Raw genomic sequence first — 21,402 nt, forward strand, 5'->3', positions numbered from 1 at the left:
ACGTTGGTGAAAGCGACCATAGGGGAAAAAATTGTACATATCAGGTCAAATTCTGAAAACTTATTTGATCTTTGAGCATGGCAATTGGTTGATACATTGTATCTATGTTTCCATCTTCCTTACAATTTTATCACAATATTTTGGCACAAAGTTAACGAAGCCTACCACCCTGAAATAAAAGGCCTTCATTTCTTTATAGTTTAATGTTCACTGCATAATAATCAAACAGGTATTTGGGTGCAATTTTCAAAGAAATCGCACCAGGTAAATCTACAAATGTCTTGATCAAACTCCAAAGAGAGAGCTTCATTTCCTTTCCTTAAAACTTAAGGCTTAAGGGCACTCCAAAGACTAGGACCCCATTTACAGTGAGCAAAAGGCCGGGCCAGGCCTAGCACTGTAAACGCGCAAAAGGCCAAATGCGAGGCCAAACTGGCCGCGCATTTGGCCCTGCTCTGGAGGTAGTCTCGGCCGCGGCCATTTTCTCACTGTAAACGCACGCAGGGCCAAATGCGCGGCCAACTGTTACCCCGAAAGTGAAAGTTCGCCGCGTATAGGAAATTGGGGAAAAGATTCACTGCAAATCGCGCGCGACCGGATCTGCACTGTGACCCTCGGCGCTCCCCCTAAATAATCATTTGTTTACATGCAGAACGCCACTCTGACAAAATATTGAAAGGTTACAATTTCGGCCGCGGCCGAGCCTGCCACTGTAAATGCACCAATTTGCAGGGCCGAGTAGGCCTGGCCCGGCCCTGGCCCTTTTCTCACTGTAAACGGGGTCTAAGTCCAGACCCCTACATTTTCAAGATATTTACATATATTGCTTATAGATGCATACAGTCTTTCACATTTTGAATCCAGACCCTATGCTAAAAAAATAGGTTAGTGTGGAGTCCTGTGCAAAATGTAGAACTCGTACAAATTATATACATTGTACATGTAGCAGCTTTCTCATACCTCCAGCATAGAGATTTTAGGAAAAAAAATAAAGATATATTTTCTTTTTTGGGTCAATTGGTCAGATTGGGTTGAATTAAGTTTGTGATTCAAGACAGTGCATTACTACAAGGCATATCAGAATGACATTACAATGGTCAAAAACGTGTAAATAGGTTGCAAAAAAAGTTTATATTTATAGCATTTAAATGTGTATTGATGAAGGGCATCACGCTAAATCTACAGCTAGGTACAATATAATAGTACTGAATCGCACATCCTATAGAACTAAAGATTAGGACATTTCACACTACAAGTCATCTAAGAATAATTTCTATGGTGGTGAGAAAATCCTGTTCTGGCATTCCTATATATACAAATCACAAGCCAGTGTGCCAAAGAATTTGTAACCATTCACATCTTAACCCGTTCAGTACAAGCTAGTTTGGCTGTTTGGGTACAACAAGCATTTTCTGAAGACCACAGGTCCAGTTATTTCAGGCTTTGTACTCAAACAGTGAAGGTCTCCATGGAAATCCAGACTAGATCGCCCAAGAAAAGGACATCCCTGTTAACTGCGAGAACTCTTGATTAAATGGACGGTAGAATTCTTTTAATTTGGCCATCGTCTGTGGATCAATGATAGCTTTAGGTAGGACACTCGGGGTGCTCTTGGCCGGACAGTTCCTATTTGGGAGGTGCCCTTCCCTCATACAGATCCCATTTTTGGCGGTGTCGAAGTAAAACATAGAGGGCTTGAAGAAGGGCCTAAGGCCAAGGAATTCTTCCAGCCGTTTCATCTGGGCATAGACGTCCTTCTCCATCTTGTCCTGGTCAACGACCATGATACTCTCAGGAGGGAAATACTGGAGCCAGTTTTTGTAGTGTTTCACATAAACACTGGTATCCACAAGCTCGTTGGATCCATTGACATGGCCAAATCTGCCAATGATCTCTTGTCGCAACCGCTCTCCTTCAAACTGGCCAGTCCTTGAGGCGTACTTTAACCTGTTGCTCTTGAACTCTCTCCTAAGCTTCAGTTCTGATTCATGCCTAAAATCGGAAATGAGTCTGGATATTGGGTCCCTTACACACAATATAAACTTTGGTTTGGTGGGCAGATCTGCTAGGATCCGTTTCGGGGCTGAAGCAGTCACAAAATAGCGTGGCGTTTTCTCGAAAATTAGTTGGGTAGACTTGGCAAAGCCCATTCGTGATTTGTAATAGGCCAAGCCCTTTTCATACATCCAATCAAAGTAGTGGACCTCGTTGCCGATGGAATGAACAATTTGCGGGTGCTGCGGAAAGAAGAAACCAAGAGCATTTGTTCCACTTTTCTTCACACCGATGTTAATGACATCGGGAAACCTCTGCTCGTAACCGTTCGAAGCAAAAACTTGGAGAATAACCTCCCACTGTTTATTAGCTGGCAGCTTCAGGAAGTCCATCCTGGATCTTGCTTCGACCATTCTTATATTCAAGGTCATGTCTTTGCGGACATCGTTAGGCAGTTTAGACAAAACCTTCCCTATCATGCGAGAATATCTTGGATCTGATACTTGTAACAGGTAATTCTTTTCTTTAGTAATATTTCGAGCTTGAATTACTTGTTGCCTTAATTGCATACCAATAGATTTAGTTGGGGGTTCTATATGGGGCTGAGGTTGTCTTTCCACTGTCTGGTTGGACATTTGCCCTGCATTCAATCTATCTCCAAAATCCTCTTCTTCCTCATCTGCTGCCATCATGAATGGTTCCTTCTCCTCCCCACTTTCTCTCGCATTCATCATCTTCTTCTCTTTCTCCTCTTCCTCCTCATCTCCCCAATAATCCTCGTCTTCCTCTGCTTCATCGATGCGCTCCAGCTTATACCGGTGGATGCGGTTGTTGGCGTCCGGGAGCCGCAGGATGGTGACATTCTTGGAGAGGTTGAGGGTGAGGGGAACGCTAAGGGTGTGGCGGGTCTCGTAGCGAGCACGCCGGCGGGGCGAGGCGTTCAGCTGGGAGTTGAGGATGAGGATCACACACACAGTGGAGATGCAGAGCAGAGCAGCGATGGTCTTCTTGGACGACCCAAGCCGAACCATCGTGGTAGCTTGACAGGACTGCAAACCGGATATCAGCAAGCTGCTACAGGGTCAGGTTGTCAAGACATCTGGAAAGGAAGAAAAAAAATAGGAACAGAATATTTAGAATACTGCATTCAATAAAGGACAAAAAAATATTTCATGAAATCACATCATTTATCACTGCATATCAGTATTTTGTCTAAAATCATTAACGTAATATTATTAAGTTGATACACAATATCAAACCCTGTCCAGATCCAGCAAGCCAGGGATATTGATAAGAATGAAAAAGAACCTCAAAACATAAAATGCAAGGCGACATACAAACTCTGATGACTACAAATTGTACAGAACTAAAAAGGAAGCTGAAAACTGGTTCTTTTAATTTCAATGTGTAAAATTTCAGATATGCAAACATATATACAGGTGTGCATACATGTATATGTACATTACCGTAACATGTACATGTACAAGAAAGCTAATATGTACAAGAAAGAAAATATGTGATGAGAGGCCTGATAAAATCATTAAAATCAAAGCATGAAAAGTAGAAGTTGACATTTAAGGCCTTCAAAAATACACATAAGATCTGGTTTCAATTGACATCAAGATCAATTCTGCACTCCATTACATAGAAAAAGCCCTCAAACAAGGTGTACATATCCATGTATCTAACCTACATCTGCAGATTATTGATTATTTCAATTTTGCGCAAAAACAAACTTAAACATGAACAGGTGCATATTAATAGTTAAAGCGAGTTTAGTTCTCAAAACCAGATCCATAAATATCACAATGTATCGTAGATGTACCAGCTGTGTTGAAAGAGTAATCCTTTTCCAATCGGCAAATATACATCAATAACATGTAGGCTCTGATATAGCAACAACATTGGATCATATATGCATGAGTAAAACAAGCATAATATGATGCTGGCTCTAGAGCTCGTGAGTTGTGAGAAGAATAACAGGGCACTTGAAACCAGCCACTGAAACCATACGTTCACTCTCTATAGCAGCCATAAGGCAAGGATGAGGAAGGATACATAGGAATAGACTGATTAAATCTGAATTACAGAACATTTATATAGGACTGATTTCCTGATACACAAGGGTAGATTGAAGGTTTTCAACATAAAAGAAGGGGAGGGGGCTGAATGTAAAAAAAACCCACATGTGTTGCTCCCTGGGGAGGGTAGATATGGAGAGGATAGTGACTAACTTCTTATTCAAGATGTGGGGAGGGGGTGTTTTAGGGGGCAATCTGGTGCCCCTAAAATCTGCTTCTTACAATTGATCATTATCTAAATCCGGTTTACTTTCGCCCTAATCAAAATACAGAATCTTCTTAATTTAACATAACTTGTACATGAATTGCAGAAATAATATACTTGTAACAGTGAACTTGACCAAGAGAGGGACATTTCATTGACCTACATGTATACTGAACAATGTCATAACGGTGGGCCGCTACCATCATGACCCTCTTGTGTATGGCAGTTGTTTATGATATAATCTTTACACATGCAAGAAATCAACAAAATATAAGCTCCATGTTGCCACACCCTCTTAATAAGAAGTTCAGTGAAGATTTGACCAGATAAATTATCTTATAGAAGTTAAATTAATTATTCAGATGTAAAATCAAGGTTTACATAACAAATGTGTGTTAATGCAGATTTGAGAAAAAAAGGGTTCATGGGTAATTCAAGAACTTTCAAAAGATTATACAGGCAATGTACTGTACACATGTCACACATTGAGATTTGTGCAGAAATACAGCTTTGTGACAAGCTAATCCTACAACAGGCCTACATTTATACATCTTCCTGATATATACGAAACAAATAATGAAATTTGAGCTGCTGCAATTCATGATAAATTACATTTCCTGGTTCCTAGATACCATGTGTATGCCTATCTTAGAATACATACATGTGTGCAGCTAAACATGATGTCCTGTTTACCAGCCAAAAGCAAAAACATTGATACTTACAAACTTTGGTTCATTTTACAGGTCCACGTGGGCAAACAATTATTATTTTTATCGCCACTATATATTTCATATTCAACAAGCAAACCCAAGTTTCAAGAAATCAAAAAATGTATCTCTCTAGAGAGTAGAGCGAGAGGGAGATATAGGTATATCCACCTTCAAGACATACCCTCTTCATGTACCCGTACATGTTTCAAACAATCTGTGGTTCATATCCACTAGCAAGTTTAAACATTCCAAGAAGTCTAACTACCGGAACAGGCTGTCATATTTGATTCCTCGAATAAGACAGGATCTTTGATCACATTTTCATTATGTGGGTACTGGGTAGAATGGAAATGAAAGTACCAGAAGAAAAAAATCAGCCGTATAAGTTTTCAGCTGTATCTTAAAGTAACCTAATGCAGGGAGAAAAAAAAAAAGCATTCTATGGAAGATGCTGTAAGACTAAAAATATCATTTTAGGGCTTTGATGAAGAAGTGCATTATCTTTGAGAAGTAGGCTACATTACACTGACTCCAGGTTGTAAAACGGAGGCCCATTGAAAGAAACTATACCTTGCTTCGTCGTCCACATCCTACTCTTTTTTAACAGGATGTTGACCCATGAGACCTATCCGTTTATGATGATATCTTGCTAATTTATCCCCATTCTTAATTTTACATACAAACTAATACAAGTGTTACAATGAAGTTATTGCAGTCAGTTTGTGAACATTGGGGATAGAGAATCATTTAAAGGATTTCACTGCTAAGTGTTTCTTACAAGAAAACTTCCCCGAAGTTGATGAGTAATACCCTCCATGACTCATCACTTAGATCTGCTTGGTCTATCTTCAAAGTTTGGAGTAAGCAGCAAAGACATATGATACACTTTAAAGGAAGGAAGCAAGTTCTCAGAGTCTAATGAGAATTAGGCCTTCGTGTGTGGTTGCGTATCATTCAACAGTTTGGACAGGACATAATAAACAGGGTTGGTCATTGCCGTGGCATTGGTGAAAGCGATCAGAATATTTAAAGATCTGTATCACAATCTGCCATTATAGCCCTACATACAGTATACAGTAATCAAAGGATTATGATAGATAAAAGATTACATGTATTCATGTGTTGTTTGGGATAGTTAAAGGCCATAATATAGTTTTGCTAAGCCCTATAAAACTTGTCAGATTTCTTTGCTAGTAGATGATAGATAACATTAAGATACTTGTACTAAGATGCTATAAAATCTTTCCCACCCCACGCCGCCGACGCCCCCCGCCCCAAGCGAAATATTAAAGCAAATGCCGATAAGAGCCAAAAAATCATTAATACACCTGGCCTGGGATGTAAATACCAGCGTCAATGTGTATGCATACATGTACAACCAATGAGCTTTTGTGTGTACCTGTGACAAACACTCTCGCTTCAAAAGAAATGCTGCGATTGAGCGAGGAGGTATTCGGGTGGAAAGGATTTGAGTAGGTTAGTGCATAGCTGTGATCTTTATAGGGACTTGGTAGCGTTGTTCAGATGAGAGAAAAGGGTGCTAAGGTAGTGACTTAAATGCTAGACGTAGAATTAAAGATAATCTAAAAGTTTGAGTGAAAACAGACGATTATTAATGATATAAAACAGAAAAAAACTTATCTGATTGACTCCTTAATTCTCCCAACTATATCATTACAATATAATTACATTTTAGGTAAATGTTAACCGTCACAAAGCAATGAATTAGCTCTATATACAATTCCAGATATTTACATGTAAGTGTTGAATGATTTGTTAAAGCCTGTCTTATGTTTTATTTTTTGGGGAAAATTCAAAAATGGTTGGAAGAATTTACTGTTAGAGGGTGTCGCACAGTGACGCCTTCAAAGAAAACCATAAATATCTTTGTGGTTTGAGAATTTTTTTCAGAATATTTTGAGGGTTAGTACAGTAGAAGGAATGTAATAAATAACGTTTCATACAAAAATTACACATTTTTTTCATCAACCTTCAACAATGTTATTGAGTCACTTTAATATATTTTATTTACATGAAAATTCACTGGAAATCGTGGATGGAAAATGAATCTTTTGAAACAAGAAGTACAACATGAGACTGTATTTAACATGCTTCATGACATTATTCTGTTTGCTACCAAACTGTACAGTACATGAATTCAGTCAACATTAATTCAGCTGCATTTTCATGTTTTGGATATAGATTTCATAGATTCTCAGAAGAAAGCCGGAAGATAGGTGGCAATTTACGATACCTGACGATCCACTTTTTTGGTATGCCACAACGCATTTTAATTTAATGTGCATGTATCTTAAAGTAACCTAATGCAGGGAGAAAAAAAAAAGCATTCTATGGAAGATGCTGCAAGACTAAAAATATCATTTTAAGGCTTTGGTGAAGAAGTGCATTATCTTTGAGAAGTAGGCTACATTCAGGGGTGATAGTGAGCACTAAAAAAAAAATAGGTTTTTTTGTTTTCCCCTCAACCACGCCCCCCTTGAGTAAAAAAAAAGAAAAGAGGATTCGCGGGGAAAAAATGGCATCTAACAACATTGCCCCCTTTCGAGTAAAAAACTTTGGGAAAAATAGGGCAAAATAGGGAAGAATAGAGAAAATAAGAGGGGAATCAGGATAAAATAGGGAAGAAAAAAAATTAGTAAAAAAAAAAAAAAAAAAAAAAAAAAAAAAAATCTTTTTTTTTTTTTTTTTTTTTTTTTTTTTTAAATCGGGAAGAAAAAAAAAATCGGGAAAAAATCGGGAAAAATAAAAAAAATCGGGAAACCGATTTAAATCGGGTTTTTATCAGGCCTGTACATTACACTGACTCCAGGTTGTAAAACGGAGGCCCATTGAAAGAAACTATACCTTGCTTCGTCGTCCACATCCAACTGTTATTTAACAGGATGTTGACCCATGAGACCTATCCGTTTATGATGATATCTTGCTAATTAATCCCCATTCTTAATTTTACATACAAACTAATACAAGTTTTACAATGAAGTTATTGCAGTCAGTTTCTGAACATTGGGGATAGAGAATCATTTAAAGGATTTCACTGCTAAGTGTTTCTTACAAGAAAACTTCCCCTAAGTTGGTGAGTAATATCATCCATGACTCATCACTTAGATCTGCTTGGTCCATCTCCAAAGATTGGAATAAGCAGCCAAGACATACAATACACTTTGAAAGAAGGAAGCAAGTTCTCAGAGTCTAATGAGAATTACATTGTAGAAGAAAGCTGGAAGATAGGTGGCAATTACCGATACCCGACGATCCACTTGTTTTGGTATGCATCAACGCATTTTAATGTGCATGTACTGTAGTTTGGAAGAGTGTCTTATTTATACACCTTTCTGAGTTAATTGAGTGCTAATAAATGCAGAAGACCTAATGTCATACAAGTGTAGGTATTCTGAATTTTAGATACATGTTCATGTGTACATGTATGAATACATGACAAAAAGCCAGTAGTGACGACGTAAAAATCATCAATTGCATAAATATCAATTATTAAAAATGACAAGTTCAAGGTACATTTTTACATACCCTGTTCATTGTTTGTAAAAAATGTAATAAAACAAAACAGACACCCCCTCCCCTCCCCCCCCCCCAAAAAAAACTAAATAAATCCCTAGGATTGAAGGAATAAATATAAGTACAAGTCACAGTTGTGCTGAAAATAGCTCACTTGTTGGACTTCTGACAATGTAGACATTGACTGTTTGTTAATTTAACTCTGTATTTAAGTTATTACTAGTAAAACATCAACAGCAAATTTCCTTTTCCTTTTCCTTTTCATCTCTTTGCTTTCTTTCCAATCCTGAATCCTGACATAACAAATTCTTCATGCACATTTTCACATTCAATAACACTTGGTGCGAGTCCAAGTTCGAGGCGGTCAACCTTGATTTCACATCCAATTGGATTAGTAGTAGTGGTCCAGTGATCACATTTCTGCCAAGTGGGTTACAAAAATACACCAGCTTTATATAGTCCCTGTGTGCGAATCTTATTGACTTCCTGCAAAACTACCGGTAGCTTGCGCGTACTGACTACTGACCCACTTTCAGAAGCTGCATAATTAGTTTAAATTCTTACCGATCGAGAGCTCAAGAATATGACATATTTAATACCAGCAGTCAGGGAGAACATATTTCAGAGTTGCACACATTGTGTAATGTTTCATTTTTTTCTACCGCCAGTACCACGGAAGCATTTAATATAATCTCACAGTGCTACTATAGTGTAGATTCTGACAAGCACTACAGTGTTTTAATGAGTTCATGCACAAATATTAAGCTTTTGACAGAAAAAATATTTCAGTGCTATTTTGGTGAAGTTTTGGAACGATGTCATCAGCCCCAGCATCTAATCTTTTACTGGATTCTGCCTATTTGCATTGCTAAGTCGTACCTTTTGTGCTGAGTAAAGACCCAATAAATTTAATTTTGGTCACTATAAGAAGCTGGTCATTGATGTGTAAAAATGATAATGTACCCTTTACAGCTAATTTTCTCTATGTTATTATCAAATTTAAAAAAGTCAGTCACTCACTCAATAGTGTCTGACAGTGAAGTCTAGAGACCAAACGCCTACATGGATTTTGTTGCATAACTAGGTCACTGCTCACATTTAAATTTCACAGATAGCACATACAATCATGATTCCTGCACAGTTCTACAGAATTTGATGTTGCATGGCTGCAAAAGGGATGCACTACCTTTGAATGATGTTTGATTGTTTTTTTAGTATCAAATACATTGAACATTGTCTACACTGTACATGTACATTTAAATGTAGTATTGAAATCTTGTATTTCACTTGTTCATTCTACTCTCGATACATAATGCAGTACTGTTTGTGTTTCAATTGCATCCCATTTTAGATTGAATTACATCATACTTGTGTGCTTGGATGTCCATGTACATGTGTAGTATTGAAATCTTGTATTTTCACATGTTAATTCTACTCTCGATACATAATACATTACTGTTTGTATTTCAATTGCATCCCATTTTAGATTGAATTACATCATACTTGTTTGCTTCGAAATAGTATTGAAATCTTGTATTTTCACATGTTAATTCTAGCCTCGATACATAAATGCAATACTGTTTGTGTTTCAATTGCATCCCATTTTAGATTGAATTACATGATGGAGAGAATTGCAAGACGGATTTTGTACCGGTAGATTTACATACTTGCATGGATGCCTGGTATTAAACATACAGTGTACAGTGTACACGTAACATCAAAGGAGGGTACGATAACAGGCGTGACTCAAGTAGAAACATACACCCTCTAGCGATGGGGCACTACTCAGCCCTCTGACATATCACGTTGTAAATGCATTACATTTACATTGAGCATAGGTACATCCAGGGTAGGGTATAATAACAAAGTGGCACCCTACGTGGAGCCAAGGAGAAAACAAAATCAATGGTCTTGAACTCTGAACCAAAATGCAGCGACACTCAAGCGATGCCACTCAATGAGTGATGAAATTGAAGAGCGGTAAGATGATTGCAGCCGATTTCACACAAGCTAGCTGTTTTATTCATGGACGTATTCCCTATCAACTCCTGATTCGCTAGACAAAATTACAAGCCATAAAAGATGCATACTGTACGTGAAGATAGGCAGGCTCTGTAGATCATAAATTTGTTCCTCTATATTATACTTAAAGTACTTTGTATAATATTGTCTCCAAAGAAACAGAAGGGTGTCTAATTTTATGCACTTCTCGATCTGACCAAATTATATAGTGCAGGAATAGCACACAACTATGCTTTTCCTTAAATGGTAGAACAATATGATATTTAATGTTCAAGTACATTCCTTTTGGTGTACAGACATATCAACAGCATTGGCTTCTTCTCTTCCTCTCTTCTCTCTCTCTCTCTCTCTCTCTTTATTCTTTTTTTACACTGTACAAGTTGACCTCAAGAGAAAAGGCAACAAAAACTTGTATGAACAGGGCCTCGTATTACAAAGAGTTGATATCAATCGCAACTACCTGTACGTACAAAAGAGATAGGAGGCGACAAACTTGCGATTGATTGGAGGACTTGCGATTGATTTGGATCAATTGTAACTCTTTGTATTATTAAGACGGGGCCAAGATGTAGAACACAGATCCTGAATAGACTTCCCTGGGAAGCAGACAGACAGACAATGCACCTGTCATTGTAAGGTAATACCAGATAACTTAGATAAATCCCTTGGGAGATGCACTTCCTTATAAGGAAATCTTTATTGAAAGCCTGGGCATTTACATGTAGCCATTTACACTGCAAGCACAAAAATATTGTTTTTGCTCATATTTCAGAGTTTTGTCAGAAGTTGCTAGGCAACTACCCATAAGCACGCTGAAAAACCAGAATCGAAAAACGCACCTCTGGAGTGATTTTGTTAAAATGCCGACTCTCCTAGCTTCTGTGCTAACTCATGCCGAACAGCAACATGTGGCACATGCGCACAGTTCATTATAAAAAAAAGGACTGAAAAACGGAATTATCACACACCAACAATTTTATGGTTTTTTCCATTTGTGGGAATGGGCCTCCTTAAAAGCCCATCTGCACTAGTTTGGCCAGGAGGTTTTAGACCTCCCTGCATGGTCACTGATAGGTGGTTATCTCATCAAATCAGCTCTCAATTAACACAAGAAAATGGGGATCATGGGGGATCAACAGGTTCCGCTTAGGCATTGTCTGCTATATAGAGGGCGCAAGAAGCTACAAGTAGTGCAGTGGGGCTTTAACAAGGGCTCCTTGATCTTTGATGGTAATACCAATGGTTTACTTTTCCTACTGTGTTTCAAAGGAGACGCTCTCTTGGCTATGTTCACAGGGGGACTGTCATTGTTTTAAACTTTAAGTTTACGAAACCTTGAAGTTTTTAAGAACAATCCACTAACGATGATGACTGTCACAACACAGGAATACGGGGAATGAAGCAATGAGCATTCAAAGTTGTAAATTCCAAGCCGGGCAAGCAGTAGTAACCACAGGATGGCAAAACCTCAAAGTTAATTGCGTCAGCACGGCAGGTACGTACCTCTAGTAATGACACCTCCCTCATAATCGTTGAGCTGTCATGCACTATTAAACCATGAGATCACTTGTGGTTTATGACTTCAAGTAAACGTAAGGTTTCCTTACCACGAGTGTGTCTGAACGGTTTAGTATTAGACTACAAGATCCTAGAGGTTTAAAACCATGACTTAAAATTTAAGTTTTTGGACTTGTGTAAACCTAGCTTCTACAGGTAGCTCCTTAGAAATTCAACAAGCAACTCTATTTAATTCATTGGATACAATTTGATTTTGATATAACAAACATTTTGCATTTAAAGGTAATATAAAGTTTTGGTATTGGGTCATGAATTTGGTTCAAATTAACATATTAAAAGCATATGGGATCCTACAATATTCATTGATCGTTGTCGCGGTTGAAATCGAGTCTAAAGTTATGAAATTGTAAATAATAAACTCTTCATGTTGTATAACTCCCTCTAAAGTTCAAGATATTAATTAAGCTATAAAACAATGTTTCTTGACTACAATCAACCAATTTGCTATTCCCGTTTGGAAATCATATATCACAACTACATATTCTGAGATTTTCATGGTCGCAGCTACCATTGTACGGTCATAGGCGCTATTTGAAATTTAATAAAATTTACCGGGAGCACCGGTAAATTTTTATATTCCATTTTTATCAAAAGCAGAAGTGTTCTAGGGGCTTAATTTTCTAGTGCTTATAATACATCCACAGGGGCATCCAAAAATATCAAAATTGTAAAGAATCACTATCCACCCATTTTTCAAGATTTCCCAAAACTTTGTATTACCTTTAAGCTCCAGCCAAAGTTTCATGTTCATGTACACTGTATCTCGTATTCAACTGGTTAGTTTAATTTCCTGATTGAACACCTTTCTGTTTTTGTCATTGAAGTTAAAAAGATGGTGTCATCGGGCTATACACGCATATATGGAACTTCTGAAACATGATGGATGTGGGTGCTGCACATATTTTGCACAGGAACATTTTGTCTTTGACAAAATGCTAGCTGTGCAATTGATTGTTAGGTTACCTTGGGTTTCAGTATTAGGGTTAGTCAGCGAGTGTAGAATACTGACCAAAAAAGCGATTTTCGTTGAATCATGGATACATGAATGGATCAGTCTTGTACAAGTACTTCCGCTCAAGCCTTTAAAAACCAGGTTAAGCTATACACCTGCTTGAAGATCCTGGTTACAACTCACCTGTCATACACAGCACGTTACTAGGGAATGACATGGCATCCCAAATGTACCAAGGATCAAAACATGTTGTGAACTGTCAATGATTAACAAGGAAAGTGCACTGGTATCAGTGAAAAAACATTCAATGAGAATTGTCCAACCAATTCTTTTAAAGAACAGACCTATTGCTGTAGGGAGACTAAGGTAAGTGGTCTCTGAGAGCTTGGACATCACTCAAAGATATAAGTGTTTGGCACATACATGTACCTACAGGTAGCTTTATCACAGAAAAATTTCATGCAGTAATACAAAAAAGTGGAAAAGATGCCACAATTACTCCAATCTACCTTAATACCATTCATCATACTTCAATATTTTTGTCACCCCCCCCTCCCCTCTTCAAAGTCAGTCACAGTATTAGTAAGAATTTTAGTCTTGTACATTAGCTTAAAGGCCCACTGCACTACTGGTAGCTACTTGCGCCCTCTATATAACAAACAATGCCTAATTGGTGACCATTGGTCCCCCATGATCCTCTTTTTCTTATGTTAACTGAGAGCTGAGTTGATGAGATAACCACCTGTCCAGTGACCTTGTAGAGCGGTTTAATTCCTCCTGTAAACTACGGCAGATAAGCTTTAAAGATGTGAATCAAGATAGGGTACGTTCATGCTCAACTTTGAAGGCAGAATGAGCGATTTGAAACGCTCATCGTAATTGCTCTTCGTAATCGCAGTTCCACGGTGTACTGTTTATGCTCACTTCTCTGGCTCCTCCAGGCATGATTCTGGCTCAGAGCCAGAATCATGCCTGGAGGAGCCAGAGAAATGCAGTGCAGAGTCTGCACTAGCTGCGCATGCTACGTTGACCCCATTTAAACGCGTTTACAAATGATTGTGCGTTTATGCTTCCCCAGAATCGCCGATCCAAAACGCACCTTTTTGTGAGTTTAAGATCTGCGTTTTTCTGTGATTCTACAAAAATGAGAAAAGACGCAACCGTGTTTTGAACAAAACGCGTAACAGATGCCTCATTCTGGCCAGAAAAAGTTGAGCATAAACGTACCCATAGACATGTAGGAATATCCATCAATTCATCTACTAAAATTAATATTATGTTCGACAGATCATGACTGAATCAATACACAGAATCTTTCCTACACGTACTGACCACATACACCTGTAGATGAATCACACAGAGAAATCCCAGGATAAAACCCTCAAATCCCCATCAGCCACATCGAAGAGTACCGGCTCATTACGCTCCAACGGAAGCAGCCAGGTCGAATCAGTCTAAGGATCTGTCTTCCCTAAATGTCACCAGCAAAAGTCACATACATGTACGTTCGTGAAGACAACATTTGTACAAAAGTACAGCCCAAACACCTGGTCGGATCGACTGCAGGATTTGTAAACAGGACGACCTGTTGGATTTGTCCAGCTAAGGCACTAATTGCAAGAGACAATGGTGCATTGTTTTTAAGTGGTTTCTTGGCAATGCTTGATACCCAAACCTAGATAAATAGATGGGTAGGAGTCACAGCAGAGACGGAGGAAAAGCCTGGCATGATGTTTCCTTTCTCCTCTGTTGCGTACATTAAAGTAAACAGCTTTCTATGAAAGTCTGTTAGGCCTGTCCTCATCTGCTCGAGATTGCCAAATAACCTGCTATTCTAACTATCCCGATCGCAAATTATCCAGCAAATTTGCGTCTTAATCAGCTCGCAGTTGCAATTAGCAGGATATTTGGCCGAGATAATCATTCCAAGATATCTTGGGCTAGTTTGCAAAATATCCTGCTATTTGTCCGGTGCGTCCTCACCAGCCCTAACTCAAAGACTCGCACTATGCGTGAACACTGAGAAACATATCTCTAGCAAATTTATCGAGCTCGAGTTTCAAGTTTCGAGGTCAAGTCTCGAGCTGATGAAGACGCGATTTGTAACTTCAGGATTATTTCCCAAATCAGAAATAGCGGGCTATTTGGCAATCTCGAGCTGATGAGGACATACATTCTGAGGGCATTTGAAGTTAGTGCTATCCCAAATGCCTATCAGCGGCATTCAGCAGCGCAGGCCGGGCCTGCAGGGGGTTAATTTGTTTGGGAAAGGTTAACACCTCCCTAATTAGACCCCCTCTCATCCTGTATGACTTACAAGAAGATGTGGTGTTTAAGGGTGTGGTTCTACAAACAGGACGGGAGGATGGAGGCCCGGCCTGCATGCACACCAGTGGTTGTCTGGAACTTGCCTGTCTGCAGATACACCTGTATCAATTTCATTTTATGATGGAAATCTCTTCTGAAATCTGATTTTGTACACATCCTGAAAATCAGAGGAATTTTGATTTTCTTGAACTAAAACAAAATTTGTATTCATAGAAAGTAATTCTGATTTTCAATACATATGGAACCATAGTTCTGTATAATTTACTTAATGATTATCTACATGAAAATAAAGTTCAAATTGACAAATAATCCAAAGGTAGAGGTTTCCATGCAGATTTGAAATTGCTACTTTGTATTCACATTATGGTTGTGCACATGGAATTATGCCCCCAACCACTGTTGAAAACCATAAATATAAAGGGCAAGGAATTATGGTCGCACAAGTCTGCGGTCAGGGTCTGTGGTGAGACTGTGAAAGGCAAGAATATTGTGGCATTCCTTGAACAAGCCTGACTGTTGAGAACTTAACCCATTGCATACTGGAATCAAGTCGTTTCTGTATCAAAACTACGGAAATTTTGAAAAAAAAGGAAACAAATTTTGAAACTGGCATAGGATTTATATTGTTGACAATGGAAAAAGGGGGAGCCAGCTAGGGGAGAGGGCAAGGGGAAGGAGAAGGAGAAGGAGATGGAGAGAAAGAGAGAGAGAGAGAGATCATGGACATATTAATATCCTCATTCATGTGGGGCATACAAATGCATACCTGCCAAGGTATGTCTTCGAAAATAAGAAATCTGTACCCTTAACAGGCGTTCGCACATGCAGCTGCAGTGTAACTGGCAATACGCAGTAAATCTGTGCAAAAAAGCGAACATACATCGCTGCTCAATCATGCAGCCCTTCAACGCACGCAATACGTGAAATCTCACATCGCGGCATATGATAAAGATAAGCTTAATTTGGCTTAAGCAACACAACAATAAAAAATCAACAACAAAATTTTTTTTTTTAAATTGAAAAAACAGAATATTCCAGATTTTGGGGTCCTAAAAATCCAGAAAAACTGAATATTCCAGATTATTCCGGATTATTCGGAAAGGTTGGCAGGTATGCAAATGTGGGCTACATTTCTGAAAGAATTAAAACTGAAAAAGTGTTGAACAGGCTGCAGGCATATAGTACATTCACATGTACAACAGAACTTTCAGGCTAAGAAAGAAACACCAGTACATACAGTATGACAGAACTAATCTCCTAAATCCTGCCCTGATACATGTAGGTCGACATGTATGACAGCCAGACAGGGATAGCCTAGCTCCAAGGCTGGAATAGTATACCACTGCATACTGTTGCAAAAAATTGTTTGCTTAATTTTTAGTTAGTCTATAGATGCCTTAAAATCACAGTCAAACAGTTTCTTTGACAGACTTCAATTTGGCTGGGAGTCTGAGAGTCAGACAAATATTTACATGATGGTGAGTATGAAAATAGCGAATGGAACACCCCCTGCCCCCAATAGCAACTATAACGTAAAGATTAAAGAAAGAAAGATGCATGAATAAATGAGAGATAGACCCTGTATTGGATGAATATAGTGTCCTACACGTACATGTACAGTGGATGTCTCTTTCAATAGGGAAAAGAATGATGGGTAGTGAAAAGTGTTATTCTCACCCACTAACCCCCACATCATGCAGGCCCTCACTCATTTCTGTCCAGGCCTGATGCCCACATGTTACAGGACCAGTACATGATAAATTGATAATGTACCGTTTTGCCAAATCTTCCCCCACTGGCTCTTTCAGTGGAGCTGGCTAAATTCTACATAGTACATATCCCACTCCTTACAGGAACTGGCTAGAAGTACGTTGGTGTACGTCAGCACTCTCCTGTTCTGAGGAAATGAACCTAAAAGCAGCTCACTGACAGCGACGGTAGAGAGAAATTGTCCAGACTACAGAAAAATCATGTATACTGTGTAGTTCTCTAGCTGGACTGTACTGACACAAACCCAACGAAACAAAATGCACATGAACTATACTAGGGCTAGAACTATTCTTAATCATGGCTATCAGTCAGTCATTTATGAATGGACACCATACATGTAGGTCAAGAATATATCATAAAATCTTAAATGATTGGATGCAGGTATACATGTAGCTAAACATGTTTAACTGTTGGATAAGAGGATAGTGACTGCATATGAACAGTTGAAAGTTTTTAGGTCTGAAGTTTTGTCTTTCAAAATAGATATATATCTTGCAATTTTAATTTAACATATACATGTACATGTATGTAGATGTATATGTTACAAAAAAAGGAGATTATTACATGTATAATACACATGCACCTTTTCAAACTGGAAACGAAATGGAAAAGGACAAGAAGACCTTCCACATACATTAGGAAATCAATTTGTAGCACTTTTCGAGCTCCTGCGTGAGGTAGATGTTCCCTTGAAAGTACAGCTTGGAACATCAATCCGTGAAGTCACTTGCACTCAACTCCAATCTCGTGATAAAGATAAAAGCATTTGCAGCCCCCTCTTCCATTTCCTTTTGGAGAGAGATTCTCTTTGTCAATATTTAGCGATGCTGATCTCTGCATTTTCCTTGGCATTTCTAGCACATGTGGTTATTTTGGTTTACCATTTCTGCCAGACAGGAATAAAAAGGTAGAAAGCTTTTTCCTCCGGCCGGCAGTGAGTCAATCTGATGCCGAGAATGTTATTTCTCTGACTCCTGTTCGGCAAACCAAATTTCTTTATATGGCTTTGCCAAAACCATACAGATATAGGTGATTCCATAAATTTGTGACCCACTTTGTGATACTTTTGGTGTCCCTAGCTGTTACATAAGGAACCCACACTTATTTGTGGCTCTGAGTAAAGACTTAAATAGTGGAGTATGATTGTTGATTCTAGGTACAGTGTATGAGGATGCAATATTATGCTTGGATATCACTCTCAATCTTTACTCAGAGCCACAAATACGTGTGGGTTCCAATATGTATTGAACAGGGACACCAAAATGTTACAAAGTGGGTCCCTAATTTATGGAACTTCATGTACATGTACATGTACCCATACCGGTATGCTCTATAAAGTTAATAACTTTTTTTTCTAGTCTCAACATCATATAGTGAAACATCTCTTAATAGTCAAACCATGTTTGAGCATAATTTTCAGCCAGAACTTCAAACAGGAATCAGGGTCCTGGGGGGTGTTTCATAAAGCTGTTCGTAAAGTTACGCATGACTTTACGAACGACTTGTATATGATAAGCCAAATGGGATGCTCAATCATTATTGATTATTATTTATTAAGTTGAACTGTGCAGATGTAGATTAACATTCTTATTATAATAACCATTTTTAATGCAAATTATATTTTTTGCCATAATTTATTTGAGGTTATTGGAAATATCAGAAAAAACTTTGGGCATCCTATCTGGCACTTCATATACAAGTCGTTTGTAAAGTCATGCGTAACTTTACGAACTTTTTATGAAACACCCCCCTGTTCTTGTTGTATAAACATCATACACTGTATTGTACGAAAACTGTACAACGGGGCGGAGCTTATTATGAGCGTGCACTGATGATTGGCCACCCGTCATGCCAACTGTCTGCAAAACTGATTCTTTATACAACGTTTCTTTATACATTGTTGCCATCCAGTGTGTACAGTGTGTAAAGCCCCTTCCACACGATGAATATTGTCATACAATATGTAAACAGTGTGTACTCCCATTTTACACGATGATGATTCTTTATACATTATTGTCATACAATATATGTAAACAGTGTGTACTCCCCTTTCACCAGGGAAAAAATTACTTTAAGCATTTCGGGGGCTACTTTTCAAGCTTGCTTGCATGAAAATAACACTCTTTAATTTGTTTTGCATTGAACTCTATGCAAAATTTGGGTGCTCTTTTAAGACTGTCGAGGGCTCTTTTGATCATTTCGGGGGCTAATTCGCCCCGAGCCCCCGTGTATTTTTTTCCCTGCCTTTCACACGATGATTCTTTATACAACGTTTCTTTATAGTGTGGATAGATTTCCAAACTGACCAACTTCCTTTCTATTTCTCAAAGGCTGATCGGAAAGAGGAACTTCCTATAGTCAGATAACTACATGTACGTGTACATTGTACATGTAACTACAGGTACACCGAGGCAAGCAAGAAGGTCATGTTACCCAAAAAAGAAGCACGCAAAAGAAGATAAGAAATTTACTGACATACATTTGTGTATATGTCATGATAATCAAATAATTGCTGTGATAATCAAAGAAACAGGTTCTTCTATTGTTCAATCTGGACCACATTTGTCATGCAACTTTTGACAAAAAGGGAAACAAAGAGACCAGTAGATGATCATTTACAAATTACATGTACACTGTACACGTACAAAAAGGAAAGTTATTTCAACATACATCTACAGTACATGTACTGTACGATGTACATAGAGTCCTACATCAATACAATCCCATAAAATCATAACTCTATATACATGTTCATGCGTGCATGTAGCTAAAATTTTGATAAATGCATAATTGTTCATATTTGCAAGCTTTAAGTGTACTCACTGCTTTGTAATAAAGTTGATCTTTACAACCAAGTTGAAAAAGAAAAAAAAAGTGCAGGCCTATATATATACACATGAATGTTTGTATATTGCATGAGCTCTAATCTTTCACAGGTACATAATGTACATGTATGCTTCCAGTGGCAAACAGCAAATTCAACACTCATTCCAACCAAGTCATACATGTAGCAGGTGGAGGCTGCACCAATTAGAATCATAAATAGGCTTCATCGGTACAGGTGTCTCGATCAGTACAAAAAGAAAAGAAAAGAGTATCCATGGAGATGAAGACACGTGGATAGATATATAATGTAGGCCTCGCATTATTACAAAATGTACATGTACAGTATGAGCGACAAGTTCATTTTTCATTCTACTTTTCCTCATGATGCAACAAAGATAATTTCGGAACAAAAATAATCTCATAAAGAAAACCTGACATCACTTCCCTAACATGATGTTGAGCCAATAATATTTTTCTTTACAATACATATTATGACGTACATGTACATGTAGATTTACATCTCCCATGGCTTTCATCCCAAATTATCACAGCTTCCGTATTCAATGGGCGAAGATCACATTTGATTTCAAATGATCAACTATACATAAAGCCGTAAGGCCAAATAAAAAAAAAAACATGTTTAGCGTCCTGTTTTTTTGAAAAATAGGAAGGAGGAGGCCCTTTTTTTTTTTTTTTTTTCTTTCAAAATGGCCGCTGGGTACATTTTCCCTGACAGTCGGGGCTATTTTTTTCAAGATGGCCGCCAACAATTTTTTTTTTTTTTTTTAAATCAGAAATAGAGCCATTTTAGCAGTGTTTTTCATGTTTTTTTTCTTTCAAAAAAAAAAAATTCAAAAAAATTTAAAAATAAAATTTCAAAAAAAAAAATTTCAAAAAAAAAAAAAAAAAAAATAGGAGGTGGCCCCCAAAAAGGAAGCGGGCGGGGACGCTAAACATGTATATTTTTTTAAATGGCCTAATATAGGTACTTCTCACCCCCCCCTCCCCCCATGGACTATATATTGCTTGCACAAATACAGTGTACATGTACAGGTACATTATTAAAAGGTGGACTATTCAACAAACAAAACAAAACAACATACATGTAATAAACTGGACCAACACAATTAATATAATCTTAAATCTTTCCTCCATAATTAATCTGTATGAATATGAACAAATAATTCATTTTCCTTCTTTAACACAAAAGACCACGTACCGGTACTGTACATGTAGATGTGTAATATAATAATAACTAGCAGGACCCGTGGAAAATCCACGGGATTCTAGGGGAGGGGGCCAAATAGATAGATAGAGGCCTATGTGCTATCCAAAAAAAAATTAGATTATCTTTATATAGAGAATTTTTATAATATATGCTGTTTGACCATGAATGGCGCA

At 38.0% G+C, this 21,402-nt stretch overlaps 1 protein-coding gene across 1 annotated transcript in view; it reads right to left on the minus strand.

The window, feature by feature from the left end:
- Positions 1-645: 645 nt before the first annotated feature.
- The window catches only part of LOC100889101 (heparan sulfate glucosamine 3-O-sulfotransferase 1), a 33,029-nt gene continuing 12,272 nt past the window's right edge, over positions 646-21,402 (minus strand). Inside the window, exon 2 of the mRNA XM_003727431.3 lies at positions 646-3,094. Within this exon, the coding sequence (XP_003727479.1) occupies positions 1,482-3,026 (1,545 nt within the window). The 5' untranslated portion in view covers positions 3,027-3,094 and the 3' untranslated portion in view covers positions 646-1,481. The remainder of the gene's footprint in view (positions 3,095-21,402) is intronic.

This window comes from Strongylocentrotus purpuratus, unplaced genomic scaffold (assembly GCF_000002235.5).
Source record: "Strongylocentrotus purpuratus isolate Spur 01 unplaced genomic scaffold, Spur_5.0 spur5_scaffold_14, whole genome shotgun sequence".
Taxonomy (NCBI): domain Eukaryota; kingdom Metazoa; phylum Echinodermata; class Echinoidea; order Camarodonta; family Strongylocentrotidae; genus Strongylocentrotus; species Strongylocentrotus purpuratus.